The 19,761-nt window shown below is 54.3% G+C and overlaps 1 protein-coding gene across 3 annotated transcripts in view; it reads right to left on the reverse strand.

The window, feature by feature from the left end:
• MYO5B (myosin VB) overlaps positions 1–19,761 on the reverse strand; it is a 186,557-nt gene that overhangs the window by 54,016 nt on the left and 112,780 nt on the right. For all 3 annotated transcript variants that reach the window (XM_014539705.1, XM_005866245.2, XM_005866246.2), the window contains exons 11-17: positions 16,662–16,743; positions 16,056–16,196; positions 12,705–12,827; positions 11,723–11,806; positions 8,410–8,559; positions 7,590–7,687; positions 3,481–3,567 (exon numbers count right to left, since the gene is read on the reverse strand). In XM_014539705.1, the coding sequence (XP_014395191.1) occupies positions 3,481–3,567; positions 7,590–7,687; positions 8,410–8,559; positions 11,723–11,806; positions 12,705–12,827; positions 16,056–16,196; positions 16,662–16,743 (765 nt within the window). The remainder of the gene's footprint in view (positions 1–3,480; positions 3,568–7,589; positions 7,688–8,409; positions 8,560–11,722; positions 11,807–12,704; positions 12,828–16,055; positions 16,197–16,661; positions 16,744–19,761) is intronic.

The raw sequence follows: 19,761 nt of genomic DNA on the forward strand, positions 1-19,761 counted from the left end.
AGCGCTGTGCCCAGGCCTGGGGACTCTGCACAGGGACTGCGCCTGGCAGCCCAGCGGGAAGCGCGGCCTTCGCCTGGGCTCCTGGGCGAGCCCCCGGGACCGCTTCACCCACAGCCTGCGCCCCAGGACTACATTTTCTTCCCTTTGCCCCTTTCCTCGCGGCAAAGGATATTTCCCTTTGGCCATGGAAGTGGGAGAAAAGCAGGAAAATGGTGAAAGTTCTAATTCCCCTCATCGAGGAAGCCGCGAGGTTTCCTTTGGGAACAACTGTGCAGAATTGTGCGGTTACTTGACAAGCGAGAGCAGGCGCCATCGCTCTGCTGTGCGGGTCTCAGCCGCCAGGGGGTGACCCACCCACTCAGGCCCCTCTGGTCCCAGACATTCTCTCCACTCCAGGCCCCAAGTCGGCACACATGACGGGTGTTACCAGCTCGATGGACCCGGGTTCTGTAGAACCTCCGGCTGCATCTCCAGATACGGCCCACACGCCAATTTCCTGGAGGAAGCAGGCCAGCAGGCAGCACTTTTTAAAAAAACCCAGTGATGCTACTCAGAGATCCAGCGCGGTTACCATGCTGGCAAGGGGCGGAGAGGTAGGCGATGTGGGAGTCGGCCGATCACAGGGTGGGAGCTGCCCGCAGCCCGCCCCGCACCACTCATCCTCACAGACAGATGCCATGCTGGGGCCCTGGCCTGGCAGTGGGGAGGGGTGAAAGGGGACTGGGGCCTACATGAGATACTATGGATGATTGCACTCCGCCTCAGCACTAGCAACAGTGCCGCAAAACCACGGTGCCTCCTTCCAAAAGCTAGCTTTCAAAAGGTGGTGTGGGAGGGAAATCCTCTCTTTGAGCCTTTCGCAAAGTCTGCTAAGAACGTGAACGTGAAAAGGAGGCGCAAGGCAGCATCCTGGACCCGAGCCTAAACCTCGAGACCACAGCTCCAAGGAACATCTTCTGTGATAGCCTATAGTCCTCCCTTCCTTCCCTATGCTTTCCACAACGCCAGCGATTACAGAAACAAAAGGTACAGGTGCCCTTGTAACTATCTGCTGGGAAGAAGCCGGAGGCAGTTAGGGAGGCAGAGGAAGGCATCCATCACGTCCCTACACGAGGCCCATCGAGTGGGTGGGCACCCCGGCTTTGCTGGCAACTCTGCCGGCAGCCAGATGGAGTGAGCAGTCGGAGGAACCACTACCTACAGGGGCCTCAGGGCCTGCAGGAAATGCGCCCTCCCAGCTGCCACGCCAGAGGCGGTCTGATGAGGCGGAAAGCACACCTGGCCCCCAGGATGCTTCGGCCGGGGGGTGGGGGCAGGGGTCTGGACTGCAGGACTGGGGCCTCTTCCCGAATCACTGGACAGGAAAAGCAGGTCTGGCTCCTTCCACCCCAGGACCTGGCCCTGCCCCTCACTCCTCTGACGAGCCTGAGCTTGGACGCCAGCGCCTTGCTGATGTGGGGCCGTAAGGTGCTTGGCAACGACCACCCAGCGGGCAGAGGAAGGTGGTCCAGCCACCCGGTGGCCTTGAGCTGCTCCCTTCCTTCTCTGGGTCTCGCGTGGGAAAGTCCCTTGACATCAGGATGTGCCCACACCTGTATACAATCTGATGCCAGGTCAGGCCACGGCGCCCTTTCTGCCACCAACGGCCACCTTCTATCTCCCACCCCACATTATTTCATTAAAAAACAAGATGCTGGTCACGACCCATTAAACTGATTTCTGACCCACCCACGGGTGGCGATGGGTTTTGAGGGACGCTGGACGGAAGGTGGGGGCTAAAGAAACCTTCCTGGGAGCCGGGACAGAAGAGCCAGGGGCAGGAGGGGGGCCGCCGCCTGTGGTGTGTGGTCTGGAACCGGCGGCTCGGTGCTCCCGAGGCCCCGTCTCTCTCTCAAGTTGCATGAACTGCACCTGGTCTGAACCCTGTGCATGGAGCAGTCGCTGAGAGGCAATCCAATCGGCCAGAGCACAGGGCTTTGAACTCGTGGCCTGGGCCCCAGTCCCTCCATCTAAAGGCTGGAGCCGGACAGTCCAGCCGCGGAAGGAAAGCCGCCTTCGTCCAAGGACAGGCGTGGCTCGCGCATCAGTCCTGCAGCTTCAGCTACTTGTCTTCAGACCCAAGTTCAAAGAGGAGACGGAACCCAGGACACTCCCGGTCTTGCTTCTAGGCAGGGGGATGGGGCTGGAAGGGAACAGCCCCCCTCGGACCTGGCGGAGCACAGCCTCTGAACAAAGCCGTGACCGCTGGCCGGGCTCTGCAAAGCTGCCTGGGTGCTGCAGCTGAGTGACAGCTCTGCGCTTTCCGGGTCAAATGCAAATTCCAGCTCTGGCAGCAGCTTCCTCCCAGGCCCACGGCTTGGGAACGATTGACGGCGAAGCTGTTTCTGTAAGTGAGCCCTGTGCGTGAAGCGGTTCCTCAAGGCCATGGGAAGGCGCAGGTGGAGATGCAGGGGGGCGGGGGAGGCACCCCCCCCCACCTCCTGACACATGGGACTTCTCAGAACACAGGAAAACCCCACAGGCTCCGGCCTGCGACAGTCCCTGCTCAGGGCCACCGCACGGCCAGTGTTTGCTGTGACCCTGGTGCGCAGTGCGCTTTCTCGAGTGCTGGTTGGTCACTACCCCCCACCCCCACCCAGCCCCGTTCCAGGCACGTGCCACAGCCTTGGCACAGCTTCAACAGACACAGGGTGGCCACAGGGTGGCTCCATGCTCATCCCTGAGGCAGGCTGGGTCACAACAGCTGTCCTTTAACTCAAGTTGTATTTTCCACCAGAGATTTGATTCTATATTGAAAGGTGAAGGAGTCCACTGACAGACGAACGGATAAACAAAGTGTGGGCTACACATACAATGGACTGTTACTCAACCTTAAAAAGGAAGCACGTTCTGACACACGCTATGACATGGGTGAACCCTGAGGACATATGCTCCTGAAATAAGCCCGTCACAGAAGGACAGACACTGTATGACTCTGCTCATGTGAAAGCAGCCCGGCTTCCAATTGCCTCCGGCTTCTACTGAGGCAGAAAGTGTGACGGTGGTTGTCAGGGGCTGGGGGTGGGGGGACGGGAGTGACTGCTTCACGGGTACAGAGTGTCAGTTCTGCAAACGGATGCAGGTGATGGGTGCATGACAATGTGAATGTGCTAATGCCACTGAGCTGCACACTCAGAAATAGTAAATATGATGTGTGTTTTTCCACAATAAGAGGGGAAGGAGGTAGGGGGACAAGGTGGGAGCTGAGTAAAGGAGAAATCCCCTTTGCAAGCGGCCAGTGCATCACCCAGGTTGAAATCTGAAAGCTGCCCCGAGGATGTCGCTGGCGACCCCCACACTTTTCAGACCAGACGGGAACACTCGTTTCCGCCAGCACCCTGCCTGGCCCTCAGTGCTCGGGAACAGTTTGAGGACCTGTTTCTGGCGGACAGCCCACGAGAGGGCCCCTGGATGCACCAGGGCGTGGCCGGCGGCACGTACCTGGACGGGTAGCCGGCTGCGCTGATCCGGATCGTCTCCAGCACCCCGCACGCTCGGAGTTGCTGCACCGCTCTCTTCGGGTCAAAGCTGTGGAACCACGAGACAAGCAGTGAGTGGCCGTCGGGCGAAGCAGAACCAGAGCCAGAGAGGGAAGCCCACCTCCTCCCGCCCTGAGCTGCCGGCCCTCCAGCCACAGCACAGCCAGGTGAGAAGCAGAGTGAGGACGCAGATGGGCAGCCTCACGAGCCATTTCAGCATCTCCGCTCTGCGTGCATTCTTCTTTAAATATATTTTTATTGATTTCAGAGAGAGGAAGGGAGAGGGAACGAGAGAGATGGAAACATCAATGATGAGCAAGAATCAATGCTGGGCTGCCTCTTGCACGCCCCCTACTGGGGATGGAACGCGACCTCCTGGTTCATAGGTTGACCAAGCTGGGGCCCCGGAAGGCATCTGGCAAAGGATTTTTGGACAGCTTGAATCTTCGTCCCTGCGTCTCAATGACCTGGAGAAGGGACCCTCTATGTCCCTTCCCTCCCCGTGGGGAGGGTGCAGGAGGGAACCGGCCCTGGAGCTGCCAGGGTCATGTGGGCAGAGCACTCTCTCCAGCTCCGGCTCCTCCCTTACTCAATGGAGTGAGGATATCTGCCAACTAAAAGCCACTGGCTGCTGTGATGATCAGGTGACGTAAAAGGGGGATGCCATTAGGAAAACGAAGACACGATACAAAGAAGTTACTGTCATCATCGTTCTCTGTTCACCCCCCTCCACCCCCGCCCCCCGGGGAGGTGTAAAGACAGCCAGGCTTCTGTGTCTTCATCTTATCTCCCCGACAGCCAGGTAAACTCCCTGTCAAATGCATCTCACATTCTGTGAGCGTGACTAGGCGACTGGGAGGGAAAACAGCCCTGCAGGTGAACACCCGTTTCCTGGTGAACACCTGGTCAACATGGGAGGCCCACGTGTGCTCAAGCAGCACTGAGTCTGGACTGAACAACTACCCAAGATGCACAGGCCCACCTGCTGGACCACAGGGCGACACTGTCCTCCCAGTACAACGCGCAGGCTCCCAGAGCCGGGGCTCGCAGGACGCAGAGCGAGACTCCGGGTGTCGGATCGGTTCCACCCCGGCAGCCATGCGCCACTTCACCGATCTTGGCACGGCTGCAGGCTCCCCCGCCCCCCTCGCCGGGCTCTGCAGCCTTCAGGGTCACACTGCAGGGCCCTGAGACTCTCAGCACTGCTCGCCTCTGCGACCAGGGGACTGGCCTCCGGAAAACCTGGCGGCTCCTCTGAGGATCCGTCCCAGATGGCCACCCTCGCTCGGGCCGCCGCCTCCTGGCCGCAGCCATTCTCGCCCCTCCCGCTCCTGCCCTTTAGGAGGCAGTCACGGCTATGCCATCGCCAGGCGACTCCTCAAGGATAAGGGACGGATCTTCTCCGCTGTCACTCCACCTGCCCAGGGAGCCACAGGGGTGAGAGATGTTTGTTGTTGTTTTAAATAAAGGAAGAGGCAGAGGGGAAAGGACTTGTACACAGGAGATGCTATCAAAGCATTTAGTGTGGGACAGCGGCTCTCCACTAGGGGTGGCTCGGTCCTCAGGCAGCATTTGGCAACATCTTAAAACACTACAGTGTCACATGGTGGGGGTGCTACTGGCATCGGGCAGATAGAGACGGGGTGCCGAGCTCCCCACAGCGCACAGGGCAGCCCACAACCAAGAATTCCCTGGTCAGTGGAATCAGGGCTGAGAGAGCCTGGCGTGCGGGACGGGCGGAGGGACACGGCACTCTCCTGTGAGGGTAGCGTCAATAACGCTACATTTTCATCATATAAATAAGTTATCTTCTTGAAGTCATTTATAATTGTTGTTTAACCTCGACTAACAGACGAAGAAATGAGACGGAGTAAAGGACTAGCTTGTGATTGGCCGAACGGCTGGGGCAAAGCCCGGACTGGAGTCCAGGTTCTGCGTTGGTTCAGTCCTCTCCCTGCTTTCTTTACTGGGGGAAGATTTTTTTGGTCCAAAAGGCAAAGGAAGGTCTTAGACAAATGGGGTGTTTGGACTAGAAAGTCCCTTTCCAAGTCCCCAACTTCTCTCCTTGGGAAGAGGAGGCCCAGGAGGAACACAGCCCGAGGCGGGCGCCAGGCTCTGCGGGAGCTGCCCAAGGTCACGGCTGCTGGGCCCACGCTGGTCTGCTGCCCAGCCTCCTCTCCTGCTCCTGCCCTTCACACATAATCTGTCTTTCACACATGCTGCTCTGCTAGCCGCCTCTTTTCTTCCCGCGTCAGCTGGTAAACAGATGCCAGGGGGGTGGGGAGCCCTGAGCGTGTCTCAGACGCTGGGGGAAGGAAGACAGGGCCCAATCGGCACCCGTCACGGAAGGCTGACTCAGTCCCGTCTCCCAGCCTTTTCCAGCACGAGGCCCGTCGAGTGCGAGTCAAGCTTTATCGAGTGAGAGGAGGCAGAGGCAGCTCAGGCATTCACTCTGAGAGTCAGAGTTGCCAAAATAAATTACTTCACAGAAAGTGATTATGCGAGGACCCAAAAGGAAATCAGAAAGATGGGAAGAAAGTGCTTAACATCTTTTAAAGAATGTGTGTTTCTGGCCAGAGGAAATAGCATGTGAGGAGGCTCAGGTGATGGAAGAAGAGGCTGCAGAGGTGGACCATCGAGGGCTTCGGGCAGCCCTCCAGGCAAGAGAGGAAGAGGGTCTGAGACAAGGTGATGCAGGAAGGGAGGCAAGAGGGAGACCTGTTGGCCTCCGTGGGATTCTAACAATGATCGCACACTGGGAGGAAGACAGGAGGAAGACCCAGGGGTTATGCTGTCCCATAGGGCAGCCACTAGCCACCAATGAGCATCTGAACGTCACTGAAATGAAATTAAGAATAAAATTCAGCTTCTTGCCTGGCCGGTGTGGCTCAGTGATTGAGTGTCAACCCATGAATCAAGAGGTCACTAGTTCAATTCCTAGTCAGGGCCCATGCCCGGCTTGTGGGCTCGATCCCCAGTAGGGGGCGTGCTGGAGGCAGCAGATGGATAATGTTTCTCTATCCCTCTCCCTTTCTCTCTCTCTAAAGTCAATAAAAACGTATTTAAAAAAAAGGATTCAGTTTCTCAATCACACTAGCCACATTCTCAGCACCCAAGAGCCACTCGTGACCAGTGCTACCACGGAGGACAATGCCGATGACAGGGCGGTCCCGTCATCACAGGAAGCGCTATTGGCCGCACTGGCCCAGAGCGCCTCTTGGGTTTCTAGTTTGTAAGATTGTCTGGTGGGTGGGTGAGACGTCAGGAAGCGGTTATGCATTCACCCCAACAGAGACCATATGAAGAGGAACCTGGCGGGGAAAAGGTGGGGTTTCAGACAGGCTGAGTGGGAGGTGGCCCTGGGGCTGCCATAGGCCTGCAGAAATGACGGTCTGGGATTTGGCAGAAACCAGAGAGGGACAACAATCTTTAAGTATCGCGGCTCTCCAGATTCAGGTAGAATCCACCGTGTGAGAGTGGACAGAACTGGAAGGAAATGTTCCAGGTCGGCATAGAGGCCGGGTCTGGACCGGAGAAGGCTGGGGAGTGAGGGAAGGCGAGCGAGTGTGGACGGCCCCGGAAGCTCAGCGGCAGCGGGGTGAGAGGAACAGGACCACCCGGGTGTCAGCACACCACAGGTCACCTGAGGTCAAGTTGCCTCAATGCTAGGAGCCTCCCCCACCACTCCAGCGAACCTCCGTGTCTGAGCTGGACATTCACCGGCATTCAAGGTACACTTCCACGTGGTTCTCTATCGGATTCGAGTATGCACCCTCCGTGACACCACTGTGAGCGACCCGGGGGGTGGGTGGGGGCTGTATCTTCTGACCCCCTGTCTGGGCAGCAGACAGGTGACCCTGGGAAATGTCTGAGGGCCTGCACTCAGCATAGAAACTATGTGGGGGGCGGGAGACCAGCCATTCACCCCAGTGGAGACTGCAGACCCCGTGCGGCTGTGCCTGCGGCTCCCTGTTCCTCCCGAGCCCCTAACCCCTAAGGAGGCGTGCGGAGGCCGGGCTGGAGGGGCCTGACTGACCGACCCTGATGGCACAGCGCGGGCCGCACACTCACTGGAAGGGGAGCTTCTCGTCGTTGGGCTTGATGCAGCGGACGTAGTGCGGCGTGGTGGCGTTCAGCGTCTCCATGAGCAGCTGCAGGGAGGTGCGGAACTGCGGGGACAGAGCAGCGCCTGGTCATCGGCGCGTCTTTCGCGCGATGCATAAGCATCAAGGCGCGCCCACAGCAGTGGCTGCCACTGTTACTGCTTTGATTATGACTGCGAACCCAGAGGACAGGAAGAAACTCAGAGCCCGGGGTCCGACTCTAGCTCGGACCCTCCTCCCACCGGGATGGCTATAATCAGTCCCTCCTGTATTCTGGCCTCAGGGTTCCTGGAACCAACCGGGGAGAGGCCACCCCCGCTGTGTCTAACTCAGGGTCGTGGATCAGAGGAGATGACACACGACCAAGTGCTAGGAGAGATGATCACAGTGCCTGGAGGCCTCGGACCCCTGATCTGGGTCCCGGGGCCTGCACACCGGTGCCCAGCTGCTGGGAATGGCTGCATTTATATGAAAGTCCATAACAGGCAACTCCGGTGAAACAGGAAGCTTAGCGTCGCCAGGGCTTGGCAGGCACTCCCGTCTCTTCACTTGGGAGACACGCTGGACATGACATCCCATGAAGACTGAATGCCCCGCCTGGGGCTACAGCCACCCTTTCCCTCTCCTGCTCGCTCCCTGTAGAGAAGGTTTCGCAGTTTCCTTCTTCAAACAGCTCAGAAAGACTGAGCCGGATGGCGGGCTGGGATACTGGGCCACCTGGGCTCCCTCATCTCCACAGGCCACCCTGCCCGGCCCCGCCCACAGCGTCCTGCCCCACGCGGGCTGACCTGGTGGCCCACGGTCTTCTTGTGCTCCTTGTTGGAGGCTTTCAGCAGGGGCCTGGAAGAGCGGACGTTGATCTTGGAGCCCTTTGCAGAAGTGGAGGGGGCAGGGACAGAGTCCTTGTCATCGTGAAACAAGTCAGCCACCAGGGGGCACTAGAAACAAACACAGGGAGGGCACTGCAAACAAGGCGGCTTGGACCTGAACTTTGCTCAAACTCATTCAGAGTAGCTCCCCAGTATATACCCAAGAGGCGTGAAAACATGTCAAAACTGGTTCGCCACTGTTCGCAGCGGCCAGCCACCAAGGGAAAGCAACTCCGACGATGTCCATCGGCGGGAAACGGATACACAGAATGTGGTATGTCCATACGGTGGACTGTTATTCAACAACATAAAGGAGTGGAGCCCTGATACACGAGACAGTATTATTGGATCTTGTAAAGCTATGGAACGTCCCTGAGCCCTAACTCAGTCACCACATGAAGGCTTTGCAGAGCATAAAGCCCGAGCTGGGCGTAGCCTGGAGGCGCTGAGATGAGCGTAGAGGGGAGAGGGCTTCCCTGCCACCTGCCGGCCGAGTGAGCAGGCGCGGGCACTGCGGACGGTCGGGCGTGTTGGTGAAACTGGGGCTGCTGGCCTGACCGGAGGGAGGAAACCCCTTCAGCTTTGTCCCATGAGCTGGGACATTCTGGAGAATTTGTATTTTAGCTTAAGAGCACCATGTGCTGCAGGTCCCTGCTATTGAGACTGCGTTTGAAAGGGCGGGATCTCCGGGATGGAGAGGGAGAGGGGAGGGTCGGGACATTAACTCTGAGAAAGAAGGGGTAGGATATGCATTCTACTCAGAATGCGTTTTATAAACTCAGTGAACGGGGAAAGGCATCTTGTCTGACCACAGGGCTGAAAGACCGTGTTTGACCTTGGGCTGTAGGCAGCAGTCCAAGACCAGGCCAGAAATAGCAATTGCTGCACCGCCCACCCCATCCGCCACCTGGATGAGGGGCTGGGCGAGACAGGCACCTGGGGGGCCCACTGTGAACCAACCTCCAGTCTCCATGAAAAGCAGCCGCCTTGACTAAGGATTCATGCAAAAGAACACACTTCTGAGTGAGGGAGATGATGCTTTTTCTTTAATTGATTAACTGCACGCAGGCCTTTACAGAGCTATTGCAAAGTCAGTGTATAAGCTGGCTCACCGGCAATGGACCTAATATAATTCCTCTTAAGCCATAAAAACAGCATCCACCTGGGCCTTTAAAAAGATGTCTCCCCTTCAACCTTGGAAACACTCAGATGATACCTTCAAACCAGCCCAGCAGGTCCCTAACACTTTGCCACTATTTGCTTGTCCACAGGAACTGGCTTTGGCGTTCTCTGCTATTCAAGTTTGTATAGAGATTGTAAAAGCCTGAGGCAAACCTATTGGGAAGGGATTAAAAATATGAAAACACTTTCTAAAGACCATTTGACAGTTTAAGAACATTGTCAATTACAGCTATTCACATAGCTGTCACCTTGGAAATCACGTGGATTCACTGTTCACTTCTGTTTATAAGAACATAAAACATATTCCCTTTAAAACAGACATGTGAAACTAAAACTATACACTGTAGTAACCATTTGGTTGGGATCTCTCGCCTAGCATCTTCTTTAAAATTTCAGTAAGCATAGTAAAAAAATAAATTTTCTTTTCAATCAATTCTTTTACAAGGTACCCCTTTGGGGGAAAAAATCTACACTTTCAAAGAAAGAAATATTTGCACGTAAAAGGGTTTTAAATGGACTTTGGAGAAAAAGTCTTAGCATTTCATCTTCCTACACTGGAAAGGGGATGGTCTGTTTATTCCAAATATCATTAGAAGCTTTTCAACTACCAGCACAAACTGATTTTATTTAAGTTTTTGGGGTTTTTTTTTATTGCCCGGCTGGCATGGCTCAGTGGTTGAGGTCTTTCGCGCGATGCATAAGCATCAAGGCGCGCCCACAGCAGTGGCTGCCACTGTTACTGCTTTGATTATGACTGCGAACCCAGAGGACAGGAAGAAACTCAGAGCCCGGGGTCCGACTCTAGCTCGGACCCTCCTCCCACCGGGATGGCTAAAACCAGTCCCTCCTGTATTTTGGCCTCAGGGTTCCTGGAACCAAACGGGGAGAGGCCACCCCGGCTGTGTCTAACTCAGGGTCGTGGATCAGAGGAGATGATAAAAAAAAATAAAGAAAAGTTTTAAAATTGATTTTTAGAGAGAGAGGGGGAAGAGAGTGGAGGGGGGAGAGAGGGAGGGGAGAGAGAGAGAGAGAGAGACATCGATTTGTTGTTCCACTTATTTATGCATTCATTGGTTGCTTCTCGTATGTGCCCTGACTGGGGATTGAACCAGAAACCTTGGCAATGCTCTAACCAATGGAGCTACTCAGCCCGGCACAAACTGATTTTAAACAGAAAGCAAATTAAACCAAATGCCTTTAAAAGCAAGTGTTTTATAGTATGTCGAATATATCTCAATAAAACCATTATATAAAAATTAATTAAAAAATAAACAACGAAAAACACATTAAAAAATAAAAAGCAAACATATTTGCTCCAAATGGAATGTGGGTGTCACCTGTAAGGAACATGGCAGCATAGGAAGCAGCAGGTGTCCTTCCTGGGTGAGACGCAGAAAGGAGCTCGCCTTCTGAGCCCCAGCGTGACTCTTGGAGCCCAGGGCCTGTCACCGCCCACACTTGTCACCTGTAAGGAACATGGCAGCATAGGGAGCAGCAGGTGTCCTTCCTGGGTGAGACACGGAAAGGAGCTGGCCTTCTCTGAGCCCCACCGTGACTCTTGGAGCCCAGGGCCTGTCACCGCCCACACGGTTCACCTGGCCTCTGGGCTATGCTGGTCTCGAGCTCCCTCTACTGAGATGGAGCAGAGAGATGGCACCCGGACTGCGTGCCAGGAAACTGCCCAGGGCGACCCTTGTCACCTGGCACTTACTGGCATACACCCGACCCACCGCTCGGCCCTCTGACCTATACTCAGTGCTGCCCTGGAATCAGAAATCTTCAGAGGAAAAATATTCTCCTTTGAGGTTTAATATTTCGTAAGCCAAAGCTGGGAGGGAAAAGCCTCCATTCCCTACTGTCTAAAACACATCAGGCTGGAAGAGGCATTTCTTTACTAAGTATTCACAGCTCTCTGACGGCTGAGAAAGCAACTAGCTACATTGCGGCCTCTTAGGCCGGCACCGGGCTTCACTAGTTACATGCTCATTGTCTTGTGGTCTTGAAGGCTCATGCTGTGGACACTGGCTGTCCCCGGCTTCTCCCGCGTTACCTTGCTGGCCTTCAGGATGTTGATCTGCTGCTCCTCATCCGTGTCTCTGTTTTTCTCCAGGAAGCCATCTGAGAGGTACTCCACCTGGGCCACAGGGGAAGCACACAGGAGTCAGTGCTGCGGCTGGTCAGCTTCCCTGGGCAGTGTCCTCCGGCTCACCCCACACCGTGTGAACGGGGACCCCCCAGCTGCTCCCATTTAAAATGCAAACCAAGACGTGGTCAGGACCTACGCAGAGGGAACTGGGCATTCCTTCTGTGGAAAAACAAATTGTTTGCAAAAGAAATTCCTTTTTTGAGGAGGCTTCCTTTTGGGGGTGTAAACGCAGCTGTCGGCCACACTCCAGACCTGCTGAATTAGAACCTGCGTGTGAACAAGACGGCAGGCACCTTCGTGCACATGGGATCTGAGGAGCACTGGGTCAGTGCATCCGGAACAGAAATCTATGGAGAAAAATCCCGTCTCTACCAGCTCCTGGGGAAGGAGGCTCCTGGGAAGAGCGGCTCCGTTTCCCCTTCCGCTTCTCTCTCAAGCTCCAGGAGGGCCGACTCGGGCTCTGTTACGCTGCTGTATTCCCAGGAGGGAGACCTCAGCAAAGGTTTGTCAGGCGTACACCTGGGAAACCACGGCCACCCACTGGGTTCAGAACAGAAATCTATGGAGAAAAATCCCGTCTCCACCAGCTCCTGGGAAGAGTGGCTCCGTTTCCCCTTCCGCTTCTCTCTCAAGCTCCAGGAGGGCCGACTCAGACTCTGTTACGCTGCTGTATTCCCAGGAGGGAGACCTCAGCAAAGGTTTGTCAGGCGTACACCTGGGAAACCACGGCCACCCACTGGGTTCTGCCATGTGGTGACGGGGTGGCGCACACACAGTTGGCGTGGGGAGGGACGGGGGGTGGGAGGGCACCCCACTAAGAGACTTTAGGCTGCAGCAGCTCCCTCACAGGCCAGAACCCCGAGTCTGGGGCAGGGAGCAGACCCACCTTGTCGGCGAAGTGCGCCACGATGAAGGCCGTGTTGGACATGCGGGGTTTCTGGAAGTGCTGGCAGCCCCCATGCCGGTCGTACAGCTTCTGGGCCCAGTTCTGGTCAGTTCCTTTGGGGACCTGCAGAACCACAAAACCAGGGGCTCCGTGAAGAGGACAAAGGAAGCCAAGAGCTGAGGCCAGGGGATGGAGTCCGCCAGGAAGTGGACCTCACGACCCTACGTGGACGTGGAAAACAAGATTCAACCGCGGACACATAGGATCCTGCCACGGTATGTTCCCACACTGAGCCCGGAAGACCCTGCTGGCTGGTAGACGCTGGAAGGGTTAGAAGAGCTTGAAGATGGAGGCCAAGGTCACGGAGGAAAGTCACAACTCAAGGAACAAATCTGAAGAGGCTTCCTCCCTCCGGGCAGGCCAGGAACCAGTGTCACCAACACGCCCGGCCACCCGCAGTGCCCGCTCTGCTCACGCAGGCCGACAGGAGGCAGGAAAGCCCTCTCCCCTCTACACTCATCTCAGCGCCTCTGCCCGGCCCGGCTCCAGGCTGCCCTTCTCCCCAAGCCTTTCCTGACCGCTCCATCTCACTCTGGAATTCCTTCCAGTTAAGCTCTCTCATACATACACCACCTAACACGGCTCATCGCTGGTTTTTGCATACTGTCTTGTCACTACAAACTGTAAGCTGGCTGAGTTCCGGCCACACTTTGGGTGCGAAGTACCTAGTGATTAAGCTACTTGGTCCTGATCTCTGCTCCCCCAAATTTAAATGTAGATGCAGAGGTTCCACTACATTAGGGATGCTGCCCCTTTCACTACATTTAGAGGTGGCTTCAAAAATGGCACAGTAGCTTGCTTTGTTGAAAATGTCAGAGTCACTGTAACCACCATTCCAACAGTCAAGGATGATGGGAACCTGAGAAGGTGCCCCTCCTCTGTCACCCCGAACACCGCCGCACACCCCCGCACCCCAGGTAGGGGTGACCTATGGACTTGTCCGCCCTTCATTAGTTTAGGTTCCGCATTTGGACCAGGCAGGACTGAAGGTGACTCTTGCACTAGCTTTGAAAGAGAGCTTTGTTTAGTAAATTAATGCAATCTGTGCCACATGGAAAATGCTTACATAGATGAGAACGAATTTCTCAAATACTTTGTAAGCAAAGAGACTTTTCTCAGTGTTCAATGTGGTATGGCTAGTATTGAACATCCAGGCCTAAGTGCCGTAGGAAATTCAAGCAAACTTTCTCTTTTTTTTAAAAAAAAATATTTTATTGATTTTTTACAGAGAGGAAGGGAGAGGGATAGAGTTAGAAACATTGATGAGAGAGAAACATCTATCAGCTGCCTCCTGTACACCTCCTACTGGGGATGTGCCCGCAACCAAGGTACATGCCCTTAACCAGAATCGAACCTGGGACCCTTCAGTCCGCAGGCCGATGCTCTATCCACTGAGCCAAACCGGTTAGGGCCAAACTTTCTCTTGAAGGACGCTGCAAATTGTGGTAGGCAGACAAAATAAAATGTATCGAATTCAGCATTTTATATATATACTGTTTTATATTTAGAACCACCAGGTATGGGGGGCGGAGGGGGGCGGCTTGGCAGGGCGGCCAGGGGATGAGCACTGGTAGACTGGGGTCGACAGGAAGGGCAGCACTGTGGTGAGCAGCCCCACCTAAGTCAACACTTGTATTTGCTGGGATCAAAATCATGGTGCCTGGCCAGTGTGGCTCAGTGGTTGAGCATCAACCCATGAACCAAGAGGTCACTGGTTTGATTCCCAGTCAGGGCACATACCCGGGTTGCATGCTTGATCCCCAGTAGAGGGCATGCAGGAGGCATCCGATCAAGGATGTTCCTCTCTCATTGATGTTTCTATCTCTCTATCCCTCTCCCTTCCTCTCTCTCTAAAAAGCCAATAAAAACATATTAAAATCATCTTGTCTTGACAACGAAACTGGACTTCATAATCCTACATATGCACTAATTCAGACGGGCATGAACCAATGAGCAAGGTCATGTGCACACGTATTTCCTGATGAGGGTCAGTCTCTCTGCTCACGCTCCATCCTCAACTAAAAATTCGGGGCGGCAAGAATTCCCGATGAAGATTCTCAGAGAATACTAACAGTGAATACCCACAGCGCTTATTATTTGCCGGCGACTTTCCTGTATCTTTTGGACGGAGCAACTTATTTAATCCTCACAATAATCCTATGAGCTAGGCACTGTGTTTAGACACATTCTATAGACAAGGGAGCTGAGACAGAGAGGGCAGGCAACTTGCCCAGGGACACACAGCTGGGAAGCGGCAGAGCTGGGTTCAGTCCAGGACAGGCTGGCTCCGGAGCCGTGTTCTTCCCTCTTATGCTCTCCTGTCTGACAACAGAGTTTTGAAGGCAGCCCAGAAGGCAGGGTTAGATGGAATGAAGGCACTTATCTCCAAAAATCTGCCCATAGAAGTAGATTTAAAACAAGCACAGGAGAAAGAAAGCCAGACTTGTGTTCTGATAAAATCTAGATTGCGGCTATCAGCAATTCTGGAATATGCAGTAAATTGAATCCTTTAAAAAAGAAGGTACAACCAACTATATTTTACCAATGACTTCTGAATGGTGAGATGGGTCTTCTTGAATGATTAGGGTTGTTTTTTTTAAGTAGAGTATTTTTTCATGTTTAATTTGTATTTGTAAGAAAAACCCACACAACCCCCATCCCCAAGTCTCCCCCCACCACACACACACACCCACACCCACACACACACTATCCGAATAGCAAAACTGTTGTGCCTTTTATTTATCTTTGATTCCAGTCTTGGCAATCGATTTAAAGAAAAATACTTTTTAAAAGTCCAGGGGAGGAAATGTACACGTGGCTTCATACAGGTGCCTACACTTTCCTGTCAAGGTCCCAGGAAGAGGGCCCTGGTCAGGAGGGAGCCTGGGTCCCCGCTCTGCCCGCATTCTGGGCAGGACCTGTCCCTCCGCCCCACCAGGTGGAGTCCACAGGAGCCCACAAAAGCTCAGCGGGGAAATCATCGGTCTCACCTGCCACCAGGCCATGCCTCTCTGCCCCTCACAAGCCACCTGGCACAGCTACGGAGAACCCCAACCTCTCTCTGAGCCTAGGACACTAGGGCATCGAATTCATGCCACCCAGTATTTGCCAAAAGGGGCAGCATACTCGCCAGTCACAGTCCCTTCTGGTACCTTCCGGTGTGCAGAACGGACAGTGCTTCTCTCGGCAAACTCCAGCTCTGGGACCCCACACTGCCCCGCACCATCCAGCTGCCCTGTCCCACCCCAGCCTGGAGCTGACCTAATGCAATGACAGCACCAGCAGCTTTACCTTACACTCCTCATCCAACAGGTCTAGGATGCCCAGCTTGGCTTCTATGAGGTCGATACAAGGCTGGTTGTCGTAAAAGTCAATCAAGGTCCAAGGGATCTGCTCCTTCATGTACTCTTCTTGCTCCAGTTTGAAGACATGCTAGGGTGGGAGCGAAGGTCAGAGTCAGGGAGCTGCATGCAGGCCTTCACATCCGCCTGCCCTGAGCTGCAGCCACAGGGTCTCAGTCAGCATGACTGTAGGGAAGAAAGCTCAGTTCGGTGGCCCTCCCTCCCAGGTGATCCCCTCTCCACGACATTCGAATCATCGCCTGCAACGCCACACCCCAACCAGCCACAAGAAGCCTCGTGCTGCTGGCAATTCTCAAATGGCCCAGACGCCCAGGCTCAGGAGGGCTGGGGTCGAAGCCATCACCCCGCTGCCCCGTTCAGACCTCCTCTTGAGCAGCGGGGAGCACCTTCCTAAAGCTGGGGCGCCATCAGGAACCCTAGGAAGGTCAGGGCAGAGCCAGAGCCCTGGCCCTGATGGAGGAGAAGCGGCCGGGCCGTCGCTCTCGGGAAGACAGAGCGCCCACCCCGAAACCCCAGGTCCAGACACCGAGCCCACCGAGTTGAACTGCTGCTGCAGCTTCTCATTCGCGTAGTTGATGCAGAATTGCTCAAAGCTGTTCACCTCGAAGGTCTCGAACCTGCGAGGGAGAGAGGAGAGGACACAGTGAGAGCCGCTTCCTGTGACTGAAGGAATCCCTTCCCTCACCCTCCCCTCCCACCCGCTCCCCCCTGAGTGCCGGCTCCAAGGCCCGGGTCCTGCTCTTGAGCCTGGAGACCACCGGTGCAGGCGCGGGCATGGCAGAATCCTGCTCAATCAGGAGAGTAAGGACGCAGAAAATTTAGGAAGGGCAGATGTAACAGAGAGAAATCACCCGGGAGTCCACCACTCCCTCTGACCACCAGTCACATTTCGATAGGTTTCCTTTCACTGATTTTACGTTTTTCAGCACATTGGGATTACATGTAAAATGAGACCGATTTTATCACTCAACTCTCCACGGCATGTTCCTCAGAGGCAGCTGTTTTAGCATCTGCCCCATCGACCACTGCACGGATCGCCCTGAGGAGTGCACAGGGCGCCCAGGTGAGGGGGCAGGAGGCGTGGAAATGTAGCTGGTGGGCCCCCTACAAGCTGGGAGAGGTCGTTCCACCCAGAGGTGAGCCTTTCCCCAGGTCACACAGAGGCTCGTCAGGGGCTGGCCGTGCCCCCCACGCAGACGAATCATAGATTAACCATCTCCTGTTGGGGAACATTTTAATTCTTTTCCCATTTTTCAGCAGCTAGCGATGCTGTGACAAATACTGCATGTACATCTTTGACTTCGTGATTCTCTCCACAGGATGTGATCCTAGACGGAGAAACACACCTCAGAGCATCGTTTCTTAAAAGGCAGAAGCAAAGTAACTTCCGGAAAGGAGGAACCAACTCAGGTTATCACCCACCCCCGGCCCAGTCTCCCAACGCACAGCCGTGTCCTGGTCTCTCAATCCTGGGTGAGGATGATTTTTACTTTTTAAGTTCATGGTCACTGGCTTGGAGTTTACATACAATAAGATGCAACAAATTGAAGGGTGTACTTCTATGAGGTTTTTGTTGTTGTTAATCCTCCCCAGAGGACATTTTTTTCCATTGGGGTGTACTTCTATGAGGTTTTTGTTGTTAATCCTCCCCAGAGGACATTTTTTTCCATTGATTTTTAGAGAGAGTGGAAGGGAAGGAGGGAGAGGGAAAAAGAGAGAGAGAGAAATATTGATGTAAGAGAGAGATTGTTTGCCTCCTGCACGCAGCTGGGGATCAAGGCTGCAACCCAGGTACGTGCCCTTGACTGGGAATTGAACCGGAGTCCCTTCAGTGTGCGGGGACGGCCCTCTAACCACTGAGCACACCAGCCAGGGCTACGTGGATGGGTTCTTGACAAATGTACAGTGTGTGACGACCACCACAACTCAGCTATCGGACATCTTACAAGTTCCCCTGTGTTCCCTGGTCCTCCCTCACTGGGAATGTTCATGCATCACAGCTCTCTGGCTTTCAACTTCTAAAAGCCTCTGGTGACTTGGCACATGAATAATGTTTTTGTCGGAATTTTAATCTCTGGTCCCTAATGGAGCTCAACCTTCTTCTGTGTGCGGGTTCCAGTCATCTCACTCTGTGAACTGTCTAGTACCGTCGCTGACGTCTCTGCTGGGTTTTAACTTTAAAAAATGGATGTGTTTGAACTATTTATACTTTATCAACTCTGTCGTTTGCTGATCAGTTCAAATGTTTGCAAACAGCTGGATCCCTGGGAGGAGGGGGAAGGCGGAGCGGCAGGAGGCAGAAGAGCCAGTACTTGGACCCAGAGAGTCTTATTCCTGAGGCCACATTCTTACTTTAGAGAAGAGTGAACGGGTCACTGGGAAGAGAAGGAAGCAATGACCCGGAAGGGCTGTGAACGGGAAGGGCTTCCAGAAGAGGAGGTACTTGAGATGGAGAGTGTGATGACCAACGAGGGCCCGGGGCTGGGGCACAGGCTTCCGCCTTCTCCGTGACCTTAAACCTTCACCTCGCTCATTCTTCAGTGTGGACACGGCACTTCCTCAGTCTTACGTAAAAGGATGCCAGTCCTTCCAGTGGGCTCCGTAAGGACCACCCCAAACATAAATGTCGGTGCAGCCCTGGCGGGGGCTGGAGATGGTGCTGGTGGAGAGGACGTGCCCCATGCAGAGGGACCAACAAAATAAATGTATCAACACCCAGCGGGTGGGCCAGTGCCCAGAACACCTCAGGCTTCCCTTCCTCCCCCGGGCCTACCTCCCCCACCAAAGAGTAAGACCTGGAGACACAGAAAGTCACTTGGGGATCAAAGGAGTCAACTACTTGCTGGCAACCACCTTAAAGAACAGCCCCGGTTGTGCCAGGCTGGGTCAGTGGTCGGCAAACTCATTAGTCAACAGAGCCAAATATCAACAGTACAACGATTGAAATTTCTTTTGAGAGCCAAATTTTTTAAACTTAAACTATATAGGTAGGTACATTGTTATTAACTTAATTAGGGAACTCCTAAGCTGGCCTTTACTAAAAATGTCCTCACTCTGATTGTAAACTATATTAGGTACATTGTTATTAACTTAATTAGGGTACTCCTAAGGCTTAGGAAGAGCCACACTCAAGGGGCCAAAGAGCCACATGTGGCCTGCGAGCCACAGTTTGCCGACCACTGGTCTGGGTTAATGAGACAAGATCAAGGACACAAAGTCCACGCAGGGGCTGCAGTCCACGCATCCAGAGCAAGCGGGGGGAGGCACTGGGTGGGCAGGTGTTGCCCTGGTCTGCGGCCCTCGCAGCCCGGATGGTGGTCCTAAGACCTGGTCATGTCACTTAGAACCTCACTTCCTCCCCGCCCCCACACGCACCCCATGAGAGGCTGCCAACGCCAACCAAGCCCCAGCAGAAATGTAATTAATAAAGCCGAGAAGGAAGATAAAAGAGCCACCCTAGCAACTGGCCAGATAATAGCAATCGCGTGTGCTTTGCAGGGTTTCTACCGAGCTCCACAGATAAAGGAATTAAATATCTCCCACTTATCACTTTTTAAAGGTTTACAGCGATAGCACTCCACAAAGAACATTCTCATTAATTTGGGATGGCCTGAAATTAGCTCCTAATTTCCCTA

This window comes from Myotis brandtii, unplaced genomic scaffold (assembly GCF_000412655.1).
Source record: "Myotis brandtii unplaced genomic scaffold, ASM41265v1 scaffold226, whole genome shotgun sequence".
Classification (NCBI taxonomy): domain Eukaryota; kingdom Metazoa; phylum Chordata; class Mammalia; order Chiroptera; family Vespertilionidae; genus Myotis; species Myotis brandtii.